The sequence below is a fragment of the Salvelinus namaycush genome, chromosome 3 (genome assembly GCF_016432855.1).
Source record: "Salvelinus namaycush isolate Seneca chromosome 3, SaNama_1.0, whole genome shotgun sequence".
Lineage (NCBI taxonomy): Eukaryota > Metazoa > Chordata > Actinopteri > Salmoniformes > Salmonidae > Salvelinus > Salvelinus namaycush.
This window is the reverse complement of record NC_052309.1, coordinates 7,402,775-7,423,172: the sequence shown is the minus strand read 5'-3', so window position 1 is coordinate 7,423,172 and position 20,398 is coordinate 7,402,775. Positions and strand designations below refer to the sequence as shown.

General features: G+C 42.1%; 2 protein-coding genes across 10 annotated transcripts in view; one reads left to right on the top strand and one right to left on the bottom strand.

Moving 5' to 3' along the window:
- LOC120044890 (guanine nucleotide exchange factor subunit RIC1-like) overlaps positions 1-7,568 on the top strand; it is a 98,900-nt gene extending 91,332 nt beyond the window's left edge. Inside the window, exons 26-28 of one of the 9 annotated variants that reach the window (XR_005476585.1) lie at positions 1,933-2,121; positions 2,738-5,055; positions 5,160-7,568. Coding sequence is in view for 1 of the 9 variants with exons in the window: in XM_038989612.1 (XP_038845540.1) it covers positions 1,933-2,121; positions 2,738-3,029 (481 nt within the window). In the remaining 8 variants the exon portion in view is untranslated. Of the gene's footprint in view, positions 1-1,932; positions 2,122-2,737 lie in introns of all 9 variants that reach the window. The other 8 variants (XR_005476591.1, XR_005476586.1, XR_005476590.1 and 5 more) reach the window with 8 other exon arrangements.
- Positions 7,569-7,675: 107 nt separating this feature from the next.
- LOC120044891 (endoplasmic reticulum metallopeptidase 1-like) overlaps positions 7,676-20,398 on the bottom strand; it is a 59,504-nt gene continuing 46,781 nt past the window's right edge. Inside the window, exons 13-16 of the mRNA XM_038989614.1 lie at positions 20,009-20,211; positions 18,089-18,204; positions 13,302-13,465; positions 7,676-11,447 (exon numbers count right to left, since the gene is read on the bottom strand). Coding sequence (XP_038845542.1) covers positions 11,271-11,447; positions 13,302-13,465; positions 18,089-18,204; positions 20,009-20,211 — 660 coding nt within the window. The 3' untranslated portion in view covers positions 7,676-11,270. The remainder of the gene's footprint in view (positions 11,448-13,301; positions 13,466-18,088; positions 18,205-20,008; positions 20,212-20,398) is intronic.

The window sequence follows — 20,398 nt, the reverse complement described above, 5'->3', positions numbered from 1 at the left end:
AAAGAAAGGGAAAGGGGATACCTCTATCCATACTGAAAGGGGATACCTCTATCCATACTGAAAGAAAGGGTGATACCTCTATCCATACTGAATGAAAGGGAAAGGGGATACCTCTATCCATACTGAATGAAAGGGAAAGGGGATACCTCTATCCATACTGAATGAAAGGGAAAGGGGATACCTCTATCCATACTGAATGAAAGGGAAAGGGGATACCTCTATCCATACTGAATGAAAGGGAAAGGTGATACCTCTATCCATACTGAAAGAAAGGGGATACCTCTATCCATACTGAATGAAAGGGAAAGGGGATGCCTCTATCCATACTGAATGAAAGGGTAGGGTGATACCTCTATCCATACTGAAAGAAAGGGGGATACCTCTATCCATACTGAAAGAAAGAGAAAGGTGATACCTCTATCCATACTGAATGAAAGGGAAAGGGGATACCTCTATCCATACTGAATGAAAGGGAAAGGGGATGCCTCTATCCATACTGAAAGAAAGGGAAAGGGGATACCTCTATCCATACTGAATGAAAGGGAAAGGGGATACCTCTATCCATACTGAATGAAAGGGAAGGGTGATACCTCTATCCATACTGAATGAAAGGGAAGGGTGATACCTCTATCCATACTGAATGAAAGGGAAGGGTGATACCTCTATCCATACTGAATGAAAGGGAAAGGGGATACCTCTATCCATACTGAATGAAAGGGAAAGGATACCTCTATCCATACTGAATGAAAGGGAAAGGGGATACCTCTATCCATACTGAAAGAAAGGGTGATACCTCTATCCATACTGAAAGAAAGGGTGATACCTCTATCCATACTGAAAGAAAGGGAAAGGGGATACCTCTATCCATACTGAATGAAAGGGAAAGGGGATACCTCTATCCATACTGAATGAAAGGGAAAGGGGATACCTCTATCCATACTGAATGAAAGGGAAAGGGGATACCTCTATCCATACTGAATGAAAGGGAAAGGGGATACCTCTATCCATACTGAATGAAAGGGGATACCTCTATCCATACTGAATGAAAGGGAAAGGGGATACCTCTATCCATACTGAATGAAAGGGTGATACCTCTATCCATACTGAAAGAAATAGAACCAAATAGAACCTCTACTTTATTTAAATTTTAACTTGACTACATTCCTAAAGACAATGATGTACTTTTTTACTCCATATATTTTCCCTGACACCCAAAACTACCCATTACATTTTGAATGCTTGAATGATCAAATTCACACACTTATCAAGAGAACATCCCTGGTCATCCCTACTGCCTCTGAATCTGGTGGACTTACTAAACACAAATGCTTCATTTGTAAATGATGTCTGAGTGTTGACATGTGCCCCTGGCTATCTGTAAATAATATTTGTTTTAAAAAATGGTGCCGTCTGGTTTGCTTAATTTAAGGAATTTGAAATGATTAATTTTTTTTACTTTTGATACTTAAATATATTTTATCAATTACTTTTGATACTTACATTTAAAACTAAATACTTTTAAACTTCTCCTCAAGCAGTATTTTACTGGGTGATTTTTACTTGAGTCATTTTTCTATTAAGGTATCTTTACTTTTACTCAAGTATGACAATCGAGTACTTTTTTCTACTACTGGTATTAGGTGCTACTAATACTCCTCCACCCCACTTCCCAACCTAGCTAGACGTATGGCTGCGGTGACCTATTTGTTTGTGTCTGTGTGTTGGTTTCATATGTAGGTTTGTGTATATCTTGTGTGATTTGTCAGCCTTAGCTTGTGTATCCTTAGGTATGTTTCCCTGGACTCAGATGAACTAAATGGAGAATCTCCATTCACCATATGCTTCTTAGTGTTGGGCTAAAATTCCTCTGTGTCTGGGAAACCAGTCCCTTATGGATCATGCCTTTTATAGCTTATCTCTCTCTGTCCTCAGGTACCTCCTGCATGTGTTCATGGAGGCTGGCTGTCTGGAGTGGTGTGTTGTGATTGGTCTGATCCTGAGAGAGGCCGCAGTCATCAAGCAGGTGGTCAACTTCCTGGACAGCCCCGAGGTTCCCCCTGAGACAGTCCAGAGTGTCCGCTCCGGCCTGCTAGGGGTCGACGCATGGGCCTCCACAGACTGGTCAGTGTCTCTGTTTGTCTTTGTCGCTCGGTCGGTCTGTCGCTCTGTCTTCGCGTACAGAGGCCCAATGTCATAATTGCAAAATGGTTTTCTATTGATCAATTAGCCTTTTTAAAATGATAAACTTGGATTAGCTAACACAACATGCCATTGGAACACAGGAGTGATGGTTGCTGATAATGGGCCTCTGTACGCCTATGTAGATATTCAAATCAAATCAAATTTCAAATCAAATATTCCATAAAAATCAGCCGTTTCCAGCTACAATAGTCATTTACAACATTAACAATGTCTACACTATTTCTGATCAATTTGATGTTATTTTAATGGACAAAAAATGTGCTTTTCTTTCTAAATGACCCCAAATTTTTGAACGGTAGTGTATATGTTTACAAAAAATATATATATGGGGGATTGGAAATGATGCAGACAATTACATTGATGGAAGCCACAATATATCTGCATTATTAAAGCTGATTTGTATTCATCCAGACCACAAGTGGAACTGTGGGGTAAAGGATGTTACATATTCTATAGCAGCTATAGCAAAGGCACAGTGAAGTTCATGAATGTTGTGAGCTTGATACTGACTCCCCCTTCTCTCCATTCCCTGTAGCCTGGGCTATAAGCCCTTCCTGAACATGATCCGGCCCCAGCTACAGAAGCTCATAGAGACTTCTGTAGAGCAGATCCAGCCTGAAGCCTTCCTGCCAGGGGCTTCCAACTCGAAGCTGGCTGAGCCCCAGCCCGGAGGCCCCAGTGCGGAAGACAGTAGGGGGCCTGCTCTCCTGGGTCTGGCCCTTCCTTTGGAGCCCCCTGGGGGGTTAGGGACAGAGGACGGCAGAGTTCCAGAGGAGCAGGAGGAACAGGCAGTGGACGAGGGGGTGTACGACTGCACTCTGTCCTGACATGCCCAGTCCTGACCTGAGTCATGTTCATTAGGCACCAAACGGAAGAAATGGACTGAAACAGGGAGGGACTGGACTATATTGACTTAAACTTTTTTGCTACGGTAAGCCCTGATGAATACAGCCCTTTTCTGACCTCTGACCTTGCTGGGCGGGTGTGACAGGATGAAGAAGAGAGACACTGGAAGTCTCAGACTAAACTCTGTGTGTCTGGAACCAGTTTGTTGACTGATGAGGAGTCTGATATTTTCCATTATGTGTGAGACTGTGTGTGTCATGGTATTGTGTGTATTACTACACTGGGTGTGTAACATTTGGAAGCCTCAAACGCAAGTGGACATTCTCGACTTCTCTCCAGTCCGGATACTCGTCCATCCCAGTGCTGGAGCAGGGTCAGTCAGTGAGTGAGCTCTTGTGTTTTAAGTGTGTCAGTATTGTCCAATTGATTATGGACTTGAGTCATTGCAGACATCGTTAGTCAGGACACAGCCGATTCATAACAAAAAATAAATAAATCTTACCTAAAATATAGATATGACAGATGACGTGCTTCTAACCATCTATTTATTTTGCTCTGCGTAAAAAAATGTTTTTTAAAGAAATTTGCTCACAGACCAGACTGAGTTTGGGCTTGTCAGGCTTTATTCTGGGATTAAAGCAGGCAGTTTGTGTTGCAAGTTAGTATTTTACCAAAATATGCTTTTCAGATCAGAGAAATGCTGTCTGGATTGTGCTCGTCTGGGCTATAGTGTCTAGATAAAAATGTCAGATCGCCGTGATGGGCAAAAAGCATCCAGGTTATTGTCTGTTAGACCTGTCACATATTAAGCTTAATTGGCTCATTCCACATTACAGAAAGTTCCACCTATAACTGTATATTTTTGTCACAGTTTGTACAACGGTCTTTTGTACTTTGTTGTGAAGGAGTTCAGATATAACTTTTTGCAAGGAATCAACTATGTGTGCTGGACATTTTATGAGATGCACTGAAGTGTGTGTGGGTGTTATATTGTATACCTCCTACTGTACCGTGGATTTAAAGATGCCTTGGTCAATAATGTGATATTATTCTACCACATTACTTCATGAGACGATGTCAGTCCCCTCACTAAGATATTAAAGACTAGTGTGAGAATTCTGTTGGTCGAGAGAGAAGACATGTGTGTGATGACCTGGATTGGAGGTGAATGTTGTTGACGAGGGCCTGACCAGGCCTCAACCAAACCATGACTGACTCCTGAAGGGAGAATCTAACGTTCTCTGAGGACAAACCAAATTATTATGGAGATCCTGACCTGCGTCTTTACACACATGCTTTAGGATTGGCTCTAGAATTAAAGCATTACTGTTGTTGGCTTCCGTCATGCTGGAGGATCCAAACTGAGACAAACTATATTCATAATTCACTTTGTATTGATGGCATATTATGTCATGCCAGAGATCATTTTTATTTGCCCCCTTTTTAAATAGATAAGACATCAACTGATCCACACTTTGGCGTTAATTCAATGTCACATTTCAGTATCGTTTTCTAAAGGTAGGATTGTTAGTGTGTCTCCCGTCAGTGATCTTGGTGTTTCCTTAGCAATGGCTGTGGAGTTGAATAGGTCCTATACTATTTAATGTATTCTGACAATGTGTCCATAAGAATTTAAGTCTGTAAGGGCTTGGTTGTTATCACCGTGGTAACATGGCAGTAACATACCAAAATCTCAATCATGTAAAACTGAAAACGATGACTGAGAATATCTCCAACACTGACGCTGCTTTCAGAAGCAGCTCCTGTGTGCATGATGTGGAACGGTAAAGACTGATTCCATGTGAGGATACTGTACTTAATCTTTTATGATCGTCAGTATTATTATTTATTGGTTGTGGTGTTATTGCTAATGGGAAAATATTAGCCTTTAATTATTCATTCAAATTGTTTTATTTCGGCTATATCGAAGCAACTAAACAAGAACTATTTGCTTTTGCCTCAACTCGTACTGTAGTCATTTGAGTCGTTCTTAGGCCCAGCGCCCAGGTCGATATCCTGCCACCTGACCAGCATAGAGCTCTCAGGCCCAGCGCCCAGGTCGATATCCTGCCACCTGACCAGCATAGAGCTCTCTCAGGCCTAGCGCCCAGGTCGATATCCTGCCACCTGACCAGCATAGAGCTCTCAGGCCCAGCGCCCAGGTCGATATCCTGCCACCTGACCAGCATAGAGCTCTCTCAGGCCTAGCGCCCAGGTCGATATCCTGCCACCTGACCAGCATAGAGCTCTCAGGCCCAGCGCCCAGGTCGATATCCTGCCACCTGACCAGCATAGAGCTCTCAGGCCCAGCGCCCAGGTCGATATCCTGCCACCTGACCAGCATAGAGCTCTCAGGCCCAGGTCAATATCCCGCCACCTGACCAGCATAGAGCTCAGGCCCAGGTCAATATCCCGCCACCTGACCAGCATAGAGCTCTCTCACGCCCAGCGCCAAGGTCGATATCCTGCCACCTGACCAGCATAGAGCTCTCAGGCCCAGCGCCCAGGTCAATATCCTGCCACCTGACCAGCATAGAGCTCTCAGGCCCAGGTCAATATCCCGCCACCTGACCAGCATAGAGCTCTCTCACGCCCAGCGCCAAGGTCGATATCCTGCCACCTGACCAGCATAGAGCTGTCAGGCCCAGCGCCCAGGTCAATATCCCGCCACCTGACCAGCATAGAGCTCTCAGGCCCAGCGCCCAGGTCGATATCCTGCCACCTGACCAGCATAGAGCTCTCAGGCCCAGCGCCCAGGTCAATATCCCGCCACCTGACCAGCATAGAGCTCTCTCAGGCCCAGCGCCCAGGTCGATATCCTGCCACCTGACCAGCATAGAGCTCTCTCACGCCCAGCGCCAAGGTCGATATCCCGCCACCTGACCAGCATAGAGCTCTCAGGCCCAGGTCAATATCCTGCCACCTGACCAGCATAGAGCTCTCAGGCCCAGGTCAATATCCCGACACCTGACCAGCATAGAGCTCTCTCACGCCCAGCGCCAAGGTCGATATCCCGCCACCTGACCAGCATAGAGCTCTCTCACGCCCAGCGCCAAGGTCGATATCCCGCCACCTGACCAGCATAGAGCTCTCTCACGCCCAGCGCCAAGGTCGATATCCTGCCACCTGACCAGCATAGAGCTCTCAGGCCCAGCGCCCAGGTCGATATCCCGCCACCTGACCAGCATAGAGCTCTCAACCTTCAAACGGGAATCAATGGTGAAACAGCCACATCATTTGTGATTTTACAACAACAGTTACTATCTTTTCCCCCTCTGACATCATTGCACGCGTGACAGAAGAGCTTAATATGTACTGCCTTGTTTTCACCAGGCTGCACGACGTTCAGCAGCAACAACGGTGGTGGGGCGGCCAGTGGCGCCGTTTCCCCCCTACTGCAGATGCCATCTTTAACAGCCTGCAAAACTCTGGCTCATATCCACAACGCAACTGAGTAGGAACGCTGATCTAGGAACAGGGCCCCATGTATTCATTGAGCTCTAAATGGAAATACTGGTCCTAGATCAGCTGTTTCTCCAGACAATTGTTAGTGCTCTGTGAACAATGCAGTTTTCTTTACTGTGTGTATTTCTTCTATATTAGCTAGGTTCAGTACATCACTGTTAAACTGTGCAATTCTGAAACGTTGCTTTGTTTCAGCTGTTTTTTTCTCTTTAGATTTACATTCAGCTCCACGTTTTACTGTCACTCATACCAACCAAAACGTTTGTACTTTAAACAGTATTTTGCTGCAGCTCACTGTGCTTGTAGTTTTGTATTTTTAAACATTTTGCTGCAGCTCACTGCTTGTAGTTTGTATTTGCCTGTATTCTTATTCTATTGTTCTGCAGCATTGTTTTTACGAGAACCTCTTTGGCCGTGACTGTACACTAGCCTGAGTCCCAGACCGGTTCCATTTCTGTCATTGTCATGTTTGCTATGGAGTTGGCAAGACGGCACAAACAGAACAGGGACGCAAGTTAACTACACAGCATCAATGTGCTTCTATACCATCTGTCCTCTGCTGCCAGTACAGTATATGCAGTAGCTTACTATCTGCTCTCAAACCCCAGCTGTGAAGTTTACCTAACGTAATAAGGTTGTTGGCTAACCAAAGACATGTTCTGAGGCCTTGGGTCAACGTGACTTGAGTGCTTGTATATGCAGAGGTATAATGAACCCCTCTGATGAAAGAACCATTGCTGCTCAAACAAATTTTTCAGTTAGTACTTAATAAGACAGTTTATCGATATTATGATTATACACGTTTCATGTTTCCATCTGAGGACTAGAAGTCTATTGTTTCGTGTCTGTGCTTTTCCCCAACAGCAGAGACAATGTCAGACATGATGACAGTGGTACTCTTTTCATACAAAATCTGTATGAAGGACATATCTGACGCAGTAACATTCCCTGGGTCAGTATAGATACTGTTTCTTGTACAATTTGCCTTTTCTACTCATTTTGGTTTTCTATTTTTTCCTGTACATAAACAATAAATTATATTTTAAAACCAAGGACATTTTATTTGTATTAACTGCATTACCATTGATAATTTTTTTTTTACGACAACTAAAAGCATTAAGCACTTTATTGCTGTACATGGTGGTAAGTTACTGGACACAAGTGTTAATTTCAAGTTTATTTTTGTAATCAAAATACCCTGTTACACAATTCCCCAAATCAACCATGTTAATCCCATCTGGGATTACATTACTGATTTTTAAAAGGTTAGGCGTAACCCTCCCAGTTGACAAATTAATAAAATAAAAAATTACAAAAGTATGATTGCTTTTAAATAATTAACATGTTATACAAAACTGCACTTTATTCAGTGACCCAAGAGTACACTGCAGTTAAAATAGGCATAGATACTGTAGGTGAGTTGCATCGAACATGTCCCAAAGACGATGCATTTCAGTTCCCATTTTTCCAACTGAAGTACTGTTTCCTTTATTCAGGCATATTAAAGAAAAGTAGATCCTTTCTCACAATCATTCTACAAAATTGAAATTTGAGACCCATAAACGGTTTCAATGAAATGTTTCACCTTAATATTGGTATTTACAAAGGACAACGCTTGGGAAATGTCATCGTTACAGTAACAATGTTTTATGGGATATGATAAGTAACCCTTCAAATGACTTTGAACAATGTTTATTATAGTTTGCTTGAACTGAGTGGGGATTTATGCCATGATTCAATCCGATCGCGTTTTGGCAGCAATGCACCATTTTAATGGAAATGTATTATTGAAGCAACAGCGTTTACCGTGAATGTGGTCACCACGAACGAGTGAACATTGCCGACAAGGTGCGATCGGATTAATTCCCTGCATTACTTTTTTTTGTAAAATCAAATGTTATGATAAATGACTGCATAAGAAAAGTGTGACGGTACTGACAAATGTCATTACCATAAACCAAAAATCACTTCACATTTTACAATTTCAACAGAGCATGAGCAATCCATACAAAACATTAAGTTATTTTTAAGAAGGCAGTGTACAGTACGCTTGAGTCATTATTTAAATTCAATGGGAAGGTTTGGGGTAGTGAACCTAAACATTAGTCACCAATCGTTGTGTAATTACAGAATCAGGCCCTAAGGGGATATTTCTTTACTTAAATTACAGAACCCACCAGACTTGATTATAGAAATGAATTAATTAATTTTATTAAACGTTTAAATTACACCTGCATATTTGTTGATATACCTCTGATTAAGGTGACCAAAATGGCACCCTATTCCCTGTATAGTGCACTACTTTTATACGGCTCTAGTCAAAAGCAGCCAATAGCGTGCAAGTTCAGGCATGGACAACCTCACTAAACGATGCCACTAGCTAAAGGTCTTTAGACGTGTGCTCGTTAGTTTCCTTCTCTTTTCCTCTCAAGAAAACATCACCTTGTGTTCATCTTGCATATTTAAGAGTATACTGGGATGTGTTTTTCACCACAGCGATGGATATGACAAATCGTTTTTTTTAAACCCACATTACAAAATGTTGCTGTACAATCCTGCTAAGACCATATTGTTTTACAGGTAAGTGCATGTGGCAAGAACCCGTTATATATTTAAGAAGCATGACGCCAACAACCATGTGGCATTCTAGAACCTAGAACGCTTGGTTCCATCCTTTTCACCTGCTCAGAGAGAGAGGACGCATCGCTGGATTCAAAACAAGGCGACTATTCAACAAACTGCTACTAGCCACAGCAGTGTAGTCCAAGAGACTGCCCAAATCAACACCCCGGTTGCCTAGCAACAATCCTTATCAAATCTCAAGTACCGGTCAGTCTTCACAAAACCCCAGATACCTACTTCAGAGGTAACACATCGAGCCATTGCTGAGAACCATGAAGTAGGGCTGCACAATATGGGGGAAAAAACGGAATTGCGATAAACACTTGGGTGAACTGTTGTAATCAAATAAAATATAGTGCTGCTTGAGTAACAGGGTGGGGAAAGCAGCTGCAAGAGGAGAGACGACAGTAAACTATTAGCCGTGTGTAACAACCGTTCTGAGTGCTGTTTCAAAATATTGCGACTTCTATTAATTGTGCAGCCCACGTAAGACTTTACCATGCAGGTACAGAGAAAACAGCTTGGCTTTATTCATAAAGTAGGAGTGCTGATCTAGGATCAGGTCCCCCTCTATCCATATAATTGTATTTGTTATGACCTAAAAGGTTAAACTGATCCTATAGCAGCACTCTTATTCGGACTCTTTATGAACACAGACCCTGCGCTACCTCAGTGTTAGCAGGAGCTGCTGTCCTGCAGTCAAACACCATGATGTTCTAAACCGGGTTGGGGGTCAATTCAGGAACTATACTGAAATTCCAATTATCTTCAATGTCTTTAAATTAAGATTTTTTTTTTTTTTAAATTTGGTTTACTTTCTGAAATTGACCCCCAACCCTGGTTCTATAGCAACAAAACTAGAAAGACAGAAAACATGGAGAGTAGAAAAGGAGGGTTCCCCACTGATAAAATACAAGTTCAGTCCAGTGCTTTGCGTTCTCATTCACTATGTGCAACAGTCTGACCCACTCTCACCGCAGGCTTCAACCATCGGAATATACTTATTAGAACACCAGAAAGGGTGTTGTCAGTCTGTTTTGTGACATCAGCCACTAGTATTATAATCTGAGTTTATAATAAAACAATATCCCACTGTAAAATATTGATATACACCTTGCACATGATGGGCAAAAACACACCATGTGAAGTAGGATTTTTTTTTAAACCCATTTTACTGTTCAACTGTTAACAGGAAGTACCATTGATGAGGGACATCAGTAGGACAACATGAGTTGGAGTTGGTGGAATGGCCTCCCTATGTGTTGCATTAATAAATGTTTTGTAAAAAGCGCCGCAGTTGTTTAGAGGTTAGAGCACTGTGGTTCAGAGTTTGAGAATAATGTAAAAAGCACCATTAGTTTATGACTGAGTTGAAGATAATCAAACTAAATCAGTGTGTTTCTTGATGGAAAGAAAATACGTTTGAAATCGCAACACTCAGCTAAATGATTTATTAATTCAGTGATGAGTTAATTGCATTTCTATTTTCGACATCAGTCGTCAAAATATCCTTGCACATTAGCGAGCTCACCGTAAGTAAATCACACAAAAGGCTTTCCACTTTACTGCAACAATTAAATCCTGTTCACCGTCAGACTACTGTACTGGCCTTGACATCTTAACGACTGAAGTTTTCATGAATTTTGACTTCCTTCGTTTATTTTTTGTTTCTTATTTAAAATGTAAAAACATGAAACGGTTAATTTTGTAAGGAAACAACACTGTAGCCTTTTAACTGAAATAGTGAGTGACGCTGAAGACCTCGTGCTTGTTGACAGAGATGGAGGGAGGTGGAACATGCAAGGCCATGCATGCAAAACAGTTTGTCAGAGAGAGCGAGAAGAAAGAGTGTAAAAAAAAAAAAAAACTATTTACCCTCATTCCCACAATAAAGGAACTCTACTGAACACTGGTTGACCGTGCCCTAGTCCAACTGTTACTGTTTATAAATAATGTCGCTTCTGGCTTGGCTTTAGTGTCCCTCCTGTTAGCTACTGACCTATTGACACAGTGATGGTGGGGTCTCTCGAATGGGCCTGTGTGTGGAAGCAGGCCCAACAACAGGCCCAGTATTTCAAATATGGGTAAATGTGGTAGGTGCCTCCCAGTATGTTTACATCTGATAGGCCTAGGTGTCAGTATCGGTACATGTGATAGGTGGAGACCCAGGAAGAGGGGAAGGCCCATTTAGGGAACCTCTGCAGCATGTCCTCTAGCTGAACAGTCCTCTGGTCCTCTCCAAAGAAGTAATGAGATGAGATGGCTACTGAGATCATTCCCTCTGGGCCTGATGGGTCCTCTTCTCTGGGAGGCTGGAGAGGAGAAATATATATACACACACATATTAAAACACAATCATATATGGACAGTGTTTCCCCTATATTCACAAATCGTTGCCGCCACTCCCAACAAATGTTTTATTTCATGTTTTTTAAATCATTTTCGGGATGGTAAAATATTTTCAGTGTAAACTTAAGACTAAAACCAGATAAAGTATGTAGAAAATATAATTGACCAATATTTTTTAAATAAGATCATCTTTGAGAACTAACAACCACCAAAATAAAAACTAGACAGTCAGGGAGAATCTGAAATAAAAAATGTCATGCATACTCCCAGTCGATATTCAAGTCATAAGATCCCCTAGACCACGCCCACCAATCAGTATTCCCAATTGATTCCCCTGAAAAAGAGCCAACTTCTTCGTTGATTTTTAAATCATACAGAAATCAAAAACCATGCAGGAAAAACTGCTGTGTTGTACAATGTACATCAAACCAGGTCAAAACTCTAGTTTGCAATGCTCCCACATAGGGAAATAGAGCCTGTGGGAAGAGCCCTGTGTCTTCAGGCTATTCGGCGTGGGAGAGTCAGGGAATTGTGGGGACCCAGTGTCCAAGTACACGTAGCTATGTGTGTGGAAAACGTTTCATCACAGGTAAGCACTACTTGTAGCTGTACAATCTGTTTGTGTTGTTTGTCTTGGCTAGCTAGCTAGAGGCTAGCACACACGTGGATAGCACCGTCATGAAATGGGGCATGAGGGTTGCCTTACAATATCATTAGCTCGGGAGCAGGCAATGTTGAAAAGTCCTCTTTAGACATGTACTTTTCTTAAATTGAGTTTTGTATTTGACTAAAACAAGCAGCCAACAAGAAAGTTGTTTGAAAAAGGTAATTTCGGGGTAGCCAAAGAGGGCGGGGCTGCAACATTCTATCGAATACAGACGGAGTATGGAGCCCCCATTGATTTTGTTATGTTTGAGTCACTCAGATAGCATAAGAACACAGCATAAGCATATGCATAATAAAATTGCAGGAAATTAGATTTTAAACTGCACATTTCCTCTCAGCCCCGTGGCAATATGTGTAGAATTCTAGGAAATGATGCCACAACATTTGTACAATCAATCAAAATAAACTATCTACATTTGTCATTTTATTTTCTAATGATCTGTCGCTCGGGAAACATGCCTGGGTGAGAAGAAATAACAGCAAGCGTGGGCTTGGATCACGACATAAGACGTCGTAAAACAATGGAATCATTACAGACCAAGTAGTCCTACTAAACAACGCCAAGTCGACAGACTAAAACAACCATAATGGCCTCAGCAAAGTCGACTAGATTTAACAACAATGAATAACTACGGATTCTGATTCATACACGATGTTTGGAGAAAGGGAGACTTGTGCCCTGAGACAAGTGACTGGGGAGATGAGAGCGGCTTGATCTAATCCAATCGTTGCAGCAGGTTCAACCGATACCCCGCCTGTTTCTTTACAAACAAAATAACTAGCCAATAGTTGTTCAGAGTGCACAGCGCTTCACACTGTTTGAGTCAAAGAGAGATGTATTCTGGCAGCTGAAAAATACTTTTTTCCAATCATGGATAATTATAAAAAAATACTAATCGTATTCTGAAAATTCTCCATATCTATTACGATACTTGTTTTGTCCGAGTACTCGGCACACCCCTAGTACACTGTACACAAAGACAAGCATTCCTCCAAAGGCTCATGTGCACAAATTCTTGTGAAGCTTTTGAAAGTACACTGTGCTTTAAATCCAAGCTTGCAATGAAAAAATAAATGTGTTAATTAAGGCGCTAACCCAGCAGGTAAAACTGATGTCATGTTTGGAATCCTAAATCTCTAATATTCTGTACCTGTATTTCGAACCAGAAGTTCCAGGCGGGGGCATCCAGGCCGTGGGAGTAGAATATAAAGTACTCTCCAGCCAGATGGTACTGGGGGACACCGTCCCCAAACGACCAGCTGGACAGAGAGGCCCCTTGGTGGGGTCTCAGGTAGAGGGACATGTGGCTGGGACCTGGGGGACATACACAGAGTCAATACATAGTCACACACAATGCATGTCACAAACTATGGTTCCTAAACACTGCCTTTTCTCACACAACATTTGGAGAGAGAAAAGGATTGGAGTAATGGATCCTACAGCAGGTAGTAATAGAGGATTGGAGTAATGGATCCTACAGCAGGTAGTGATAGAGGATTGGAGTAATGGATCCTACAGCAGGTAGTGATAGAGGATTGGAGTAATGGATCCTACAGCAGGTAGTAATAGAGGATTGGAGTAATGGATCCTACAGCAGGTAGTGATAGAGGATTGGAGTAATGGATCCTACAGCAGGTAGTAATAGAGGATTGGAGTAATGGATCCTACAGCAGGTAGTGATAGAGGATTGGAGTAATGGATCCTACAGCAGGTAGTGATAGAGGATTGGAGTAATGGATCCTACAGCAGGTAGTGATAGAGGATTGGAGTAATGGATCCTACAGCAGGTAGTAATAGAGGATTGGAGTAATGGATCCTACAGCATGTAGTAATAGAGGATTGGAGTAATGGATCCTACAGCAGGTAGTGATAGAGGATTGGAGTAATGGATCCTACAGCAGGTAGTGATCGAGGATTGGAGTAATGGATCCTACAGCAGGTAGTGATAGAGGATTGGAGTAATGGATCCTACAGCAGGTAGTGATAGAGGATTGGAGTAATGGATCCTACAGCAGGTAGTGATAGAGGATTGGAGTAATGGATCCTACAGCAGGTAGTGATAGAGGATTGGAGTAATGGATCCTACAGCAGGTAGTGATAGAGGATTGGAGTAATGGATCCTACAGCAGGTAGTGATAGAGGATTGGAGTAATGGATCCTACAGCAGGTAGTGATCGAGGATTGGAGTAATGGATCCTACAGCAGGTAGTGATCGAGGATTGGAGTAATGGATCCTACAGCAGGTAGTGATAGAGGATTGGAGTAATGGATCCTACAGCAGGTAGTGATAGAGGATTGGAGTAATGGATCCTACAGCAGGTAGTAATAGAGGATTGGAGTAATGGATCCTACAGCAGGTAGTGATAGAGGATTGGAGTAATGGATCCTACAGCAGGTAGTGATCGAGGATTGGAGTAATGGCTCCTACAGCAGGTAGTGATCGAGGATTGGAGTAATGGATCCTACAGCAGGTAGTGATCGAGGATTGGAGTAATGGATCCTACAGCAGGTAGTAATAGAGGATTGGAGTAATGGATCCTACAGCAGGTAGTGATAGAGGATTGGAGTAATGGATCCTACAGCAGGTAGTGATCGAGGATTGGAGTAATGGATCCTACAGCATGTAGTAATAGAGGATTGGAGTAATGGATCCTACAGCAGGTAGTGATAGAGGATTGGAGTAATGGATCCTACAGCAGGTAGTGATAGAGGATTGGAGTAATGGATCCTACAGCAGGTAGTGATAGAGGATTGGAGTAATGGATCCTACAGCAGGTAGTGATCGAGGATTGGAGTAATGGATCCTACAGCAGGTAGTGATCGAGGATTGGAGTAATGGATCCTACAGCAGGTAGTGATCGAGGATTGGAGTAATGGATCCTACAGCAGGTAGTAATAGAGGATTGGAGTAATGGATCCTACAGCAGGTAGTGATAGAGGATTGGAGTAATGGATCCTACAGCAGGTAGTGATCGAGGATTGGAGTAATGGATCCTACAGCAGGTAGTAATAGAGGATTGGAGTAATGGATCCTACAGCAGGTAGTGATAGAGGATTGGAGTAATGGATCCTACAGCAGGTAGTGATAGAGGATTGGAGTAATGGATCCTACAGCAGGTAGTAATCGAGGATTGGAGTAATGGATCCTACAGCAGGTAGTGATAGAGGATTGGAGTAATGGATCCTACAGCAGGTAGTAATAGAGGATTGGAGTAATGGATCCTACAGCAGGTAGTGATCGAGGATTGGAGTAATGGATCCTACAGCAGGTAGTAATAGAGGATTGGAGTAATGGATCCTACAGCAGGTAGTAATAGAGGATTGGAGTAATGGATCCTACAGCAGGTAGTGATAGAGGATTGGAGTAATGGATCCTACAGCAGGTAGTAATAGAGGATTGGAGTAATGGATCCTACAGCAGGTAGTGATAGAGGATTGGAGTAATGGATCCTACAGCAGGTAGTAATAGAGGATTGGAGTAATGGATCCTACAGCAGGTAGTGATAGAGGATTGGAGTAATGGATCCTACAGCAGGTAGTGATAGAGGATTGGAGTAATGGATCCTACAGCAGGTAGTGATAGAGGATTGGAGTAATGGATCCTACAGCATGTAGTAATAGAGGATTGGAGTAATGGATCCTACAGCAGGTAGTAATAGAGGATTGGAGTAATGGATCCTACAGCAGGTAGTAATAGAGGATTGGAGTAATGGATCCTACAGCAGGTAGTGATAGAGGATTGGAGTAATGGATCCTACAGCAGGTAGTGATAGAGGATTGGAGTAATGGATCCTACAGCAGGTAGTGATAGAGGATTGGAGTAATGGATCCTACAGCAGGTAGTGATAGAGGATTGGAGTAATGGATCCTACAGCAGGTAGTGATAGAGGATTGGAGTAATGGATCCTACAGCAGGTAGTGATAGAGGATTGGAGTAATGGATCCTACAGCAGGTAGTAATAGAGGATTGGAGTAATGGATCCTACAGCAGGTAGTGATAGAGGATTGGAGTAATGGATCCTACAGCAGGTAGTAATAGAGGATTGGAGTAATGGATCCTACAGCAGGTAGTAATAGAGGATTGGAGTAATGGATCCTACAGCAGGTAGTAATAGAGGATTGGAGTAATGGATCCTACAGCAGGTAGTGATAGAGGATTGGAGTAATGGATCCTACAGCAGGTAGTGATAGAGGATTGGAGTAATGGATCCTACAGCAGGTAGTAATAGAGGATTGGAGTAATGGATTCTACAGAGCCTTCAGAAAGTATTCACACCCCTTGACTTTTTCCACATTTTGTTGTTTTACAAAGTGGGATTAAAATGATTTTAATTGTCATTTTTTGTCAACGATCTACTCAAAACACTGTCAAAGTGAAAAAACAACAATTCTAACATTTGTAAATTAAAAAAATTATAATAATATATATATCAATTCTTCAAGCTCTGTCATATATATATTAAAATCCTAATATATCTTGATTAGATATGTACTCAACCCAGTGAGTCAATACATGTTAGAATCACCTTTGGAAGCGATTACAGTTGAGTCTTTCTGGGGAAGTCTCTAAGAGCTTTACACACCTGGATTGTGCAACATTTGCCCATTATTCTTTTCAAAATTCTTCAGGCTCTGTCAAATTGGTTGTTCATCATTGCTTGACAATCATTTTCAGGTCATACCATAGATTTTCAAGCAGATTTAAGTCAAAACTGTAACTTGGCCAGTCAATGTCTTCTTGGTAAGCAACTCAAGTCTAGATTTGGCTTTGTGTTTTAGGTTATTGTCCTTCTAAAAGGTGAATTAAATCTCAGTGTCTGGTGGAAAGCAGACTGAACCAGGTTTTCCTCTAGGATTTTGCCTGTGCTTAGCTCCATTCAGTACTTTTTTTTAATCCTGAAAAAACTCCCCAGTACTTAACGATTACAATCATACCCATAACATGATGCAGCCACCACTATGCTTGAAAATATGGAGAGTGGTACTCAGCAATGTGTTGTATTTGCCCCAAACATAACACTTTGTATTCAGGACAAATAGTTATTGCTTTGCCACATTTCTTGCAGTATTACTTTAGTGCCTTGTTGCAAACAGGATGTATGTTTTGGAATATTTTTATTCTGGACAGGCTTCCTTCTTTTCACTCTGTCATTTAGGTTAGTATTGTGGAGTAACTACAGTGTTGTTGATCCATCCTCAGTTTTCTCCTATCACAGACATTAAACTCTGTTTTAAGGTCACCATTGGCCTCATGGTGAAAACTCTGAGCGGTTTCCTTCGTCTCCGGGAACAGAGTTAGAAGGATGACTGGGTGTATTGATACACTACCCAAAGTGTAATTAATAACTTCACCATGCTCAAAGGGGAATTCAATGTCTGCTTTTTACATTTATTACCTCTCTACCAATAGGTGCCCTTCTTTGCGAGGCATTGGAAAACCTCTCTGGTCTTTGTGGTTGAAATACACTGCTCGACTGAGGGACTTTACAGACAATTGTATGTGTGGGGGTACAGAGATGGGGTAGTCATTTTAAACACTATTATTGCACACAGAGTGAGTCCATACAACTTATTATATGACTTGTTAAGCACCTTTTTACTCCTGTGCTTATTTAGGCTTGCCTTAACAAAGGGGTTGAATACTTATTGACTCAAGACATTTTAGCTTTTCATTTTTAATAATTCAGTAAACATAATTCCACTTTGACATTATGGGGGCCAGTGACACAAGATCTCAATTTAATCTATTTTAAATTCAGGCTGTAACAACAAAATGTGTAAGAAGTCAAAGGGTGTGAATACATTCTGAAGGCGCTGTAGTGGTAGAGGATGAAGGGTCGGCGTTGTAAAATAACAATTTGTTCTTAACCGACTTGCCTAGTTAAATAAAGGTTCAATTTAAAACATACCATGTGTTCAATGTTCATATAATCTCACCTGTGACTTCAAATGTGATCTTCACTGTGCCCCATTTTGTCTGTTCTTTAGAAAGAACCTGAAACTCGATGGGAGACTTGGGAAAGACTTCAGGGGCTGGGAGGTACCAGTTCTTCCTAAAAACAAGTAAATTGACACAATGCCGTTTAGTTATTTTGCTAAACCAGTCGATACCTGCCATTTATTAATAAATGTAATAAAAAATATATGGTATGTGCATGATACAGTAAAATTGTTTTTCCTTTATGAAACACATTTGAAAACAACCAAATACATCAGCATTTCGTTGCCATAGACAACACATTTTTAACCCCTTTGAGATACAATATAATACAGATCATATCTACAGTATAGTAATAATAGTGTTATTTAATTCAGCCATGTGTGACCGTAGAGATCCTATTAAATTAGTACACAGTGCATTCAGAAAGTATTCAGACCCCTTGACTTTTTCCACATTTTGTTACAGCCTTATTCTAAAATGGATTAAATAGCTTTTTTCCCTAATTTATAAAACATAAAATACAGAAATACCTTACGTAAGTATACTTTGCTATGAGACTCGAAATTGAGCTCAGGTGCATCTTATTTCCATTGATCATCCTTAAGATGTTTCTACAACGTGATTGGTGTCCACCTGTGGTACATTCAATTGATTGGTCATGATTTGGAAAAGGCACACACCTGTCTATATAAAAGGTGCCACAGTTGACAGTGCATGTCAAAGCAAAAACCAAGCCATGAGGTCAAAGGAACTGTCTGTAGAGCTCCAAGACAGGACTGTGTCGAAGCACAGATCTGGGGAAGGCTACCAAAACATGTCCGCATCATTGAAGGTCCCTAAGAACATAGGTGGCCTCCATCATTCTTAAATGGAAGAAGTTTGGAACCACCAAGACTTCCTAGAGCTGGCTGCCCGGCCAAACTGAGCAATCAGGGGAGAAGGGCCTTGGTCAGGGAGGTGACCAAGAACCTGATGGTCACTGACAGAGCTTCAGAGTTCCTCTGTGGAGATGGGTGGACCATCCAGAAGGACAACAATCTCTGCGACACTCCACCAATCAGGCCTTTACGGTAGAGTGGTCAGACGGAAGCCACTCTTCAGTAAAAGGCACATGCTTGGAGTTTGCCAAAAGTCACCTAAAGGACTCAGACCATGAGAAACATGATTCTCTGGTCTGATGAAACCAAGATTGAACTCTTTGGCCTGAATGCCAAGCTTCACGTCTGGAGGAAACCTGGCACCATCCCTACGGTGAAGCATGGTGGTGACAGCATCATGCTGTGGGGAGGTTTTTCAGCGGCAGGGACTGGGAGACTAGTCAGGATCGAGGGAAAGATGAAAAAGTACAGAGAGATCCTTGATGAAAACCTGCTCCAGAGCGCTCAGGTTCACCTTTCAACAGGACAACAACCCAAAGCACACAGCCAAGACAACGCAGGAGTGGCTTCGGGACAGGTCTCTGAATGTCCTTGAGTGGCCCAGCCAGAGCCTGGACTTGAACCCGATCGAACATCTCTGGAGAGAACTGAAAATAACTTTACAGCGACGCTCCCCATCCAACCTGACAGAGGTTGAGAGGATCTGCAGAGAAGAATGGGAGAAACTCCCCAAATACAGGTGTGCCAAGCTTGTAGCGTCATACCCAAGAAGACTCAAGGCTGTAATCACTGCCAAAGGTGCTTCAACAAAGTACTGAGTAAAGGGTCTGAATACTTATGTAAATGTGATATTTCAGTTGTTTATTTTGTCATTATGGGCTATTGTGTGTAGATTGATGAGGGGAAAAAAACTATTTAATCCATTTTAGAATAAGGTTGTAACGTAACAAAATGTGGAAAAAGTCAAGGGGTCTGAATACTTTCTGAATGCACTGTGTACTGCGTATTCTAATTCCTAGTTCTATGTGTATGACTCACTTGACAAGGAACTTGACAGGTAGGAACCAGGGGTAGCCACAGAAAGGCCTGTCCTCCTGACAGCTGGTCCTGATGGTGTCGTTGATCTCTGGTATGATAGGCGTGATGTGCTGCATGCCAGTGTAGTCAAAGCTGTTGATCCACAGACCTGAGTCTTTGCTCTTCACCTGGCCATCCAGACCATGGAAGGTACGAGTGGTGTGCTGACAGGAAGAGAAGAGAGAAAAGGTGAAAAGATATTCAGCAACTCATGGTAGAACACCTGAGGGGGGAGTTGTTTCAAAAGAACATCTTTAGCAGGAGCAGACAGAAAGACATAGTCAACATTGACACACAGTTGTTCATTTGAAATAAGAGTGTGTTTGGACTTAAGTCCTGAATAAATAAAAA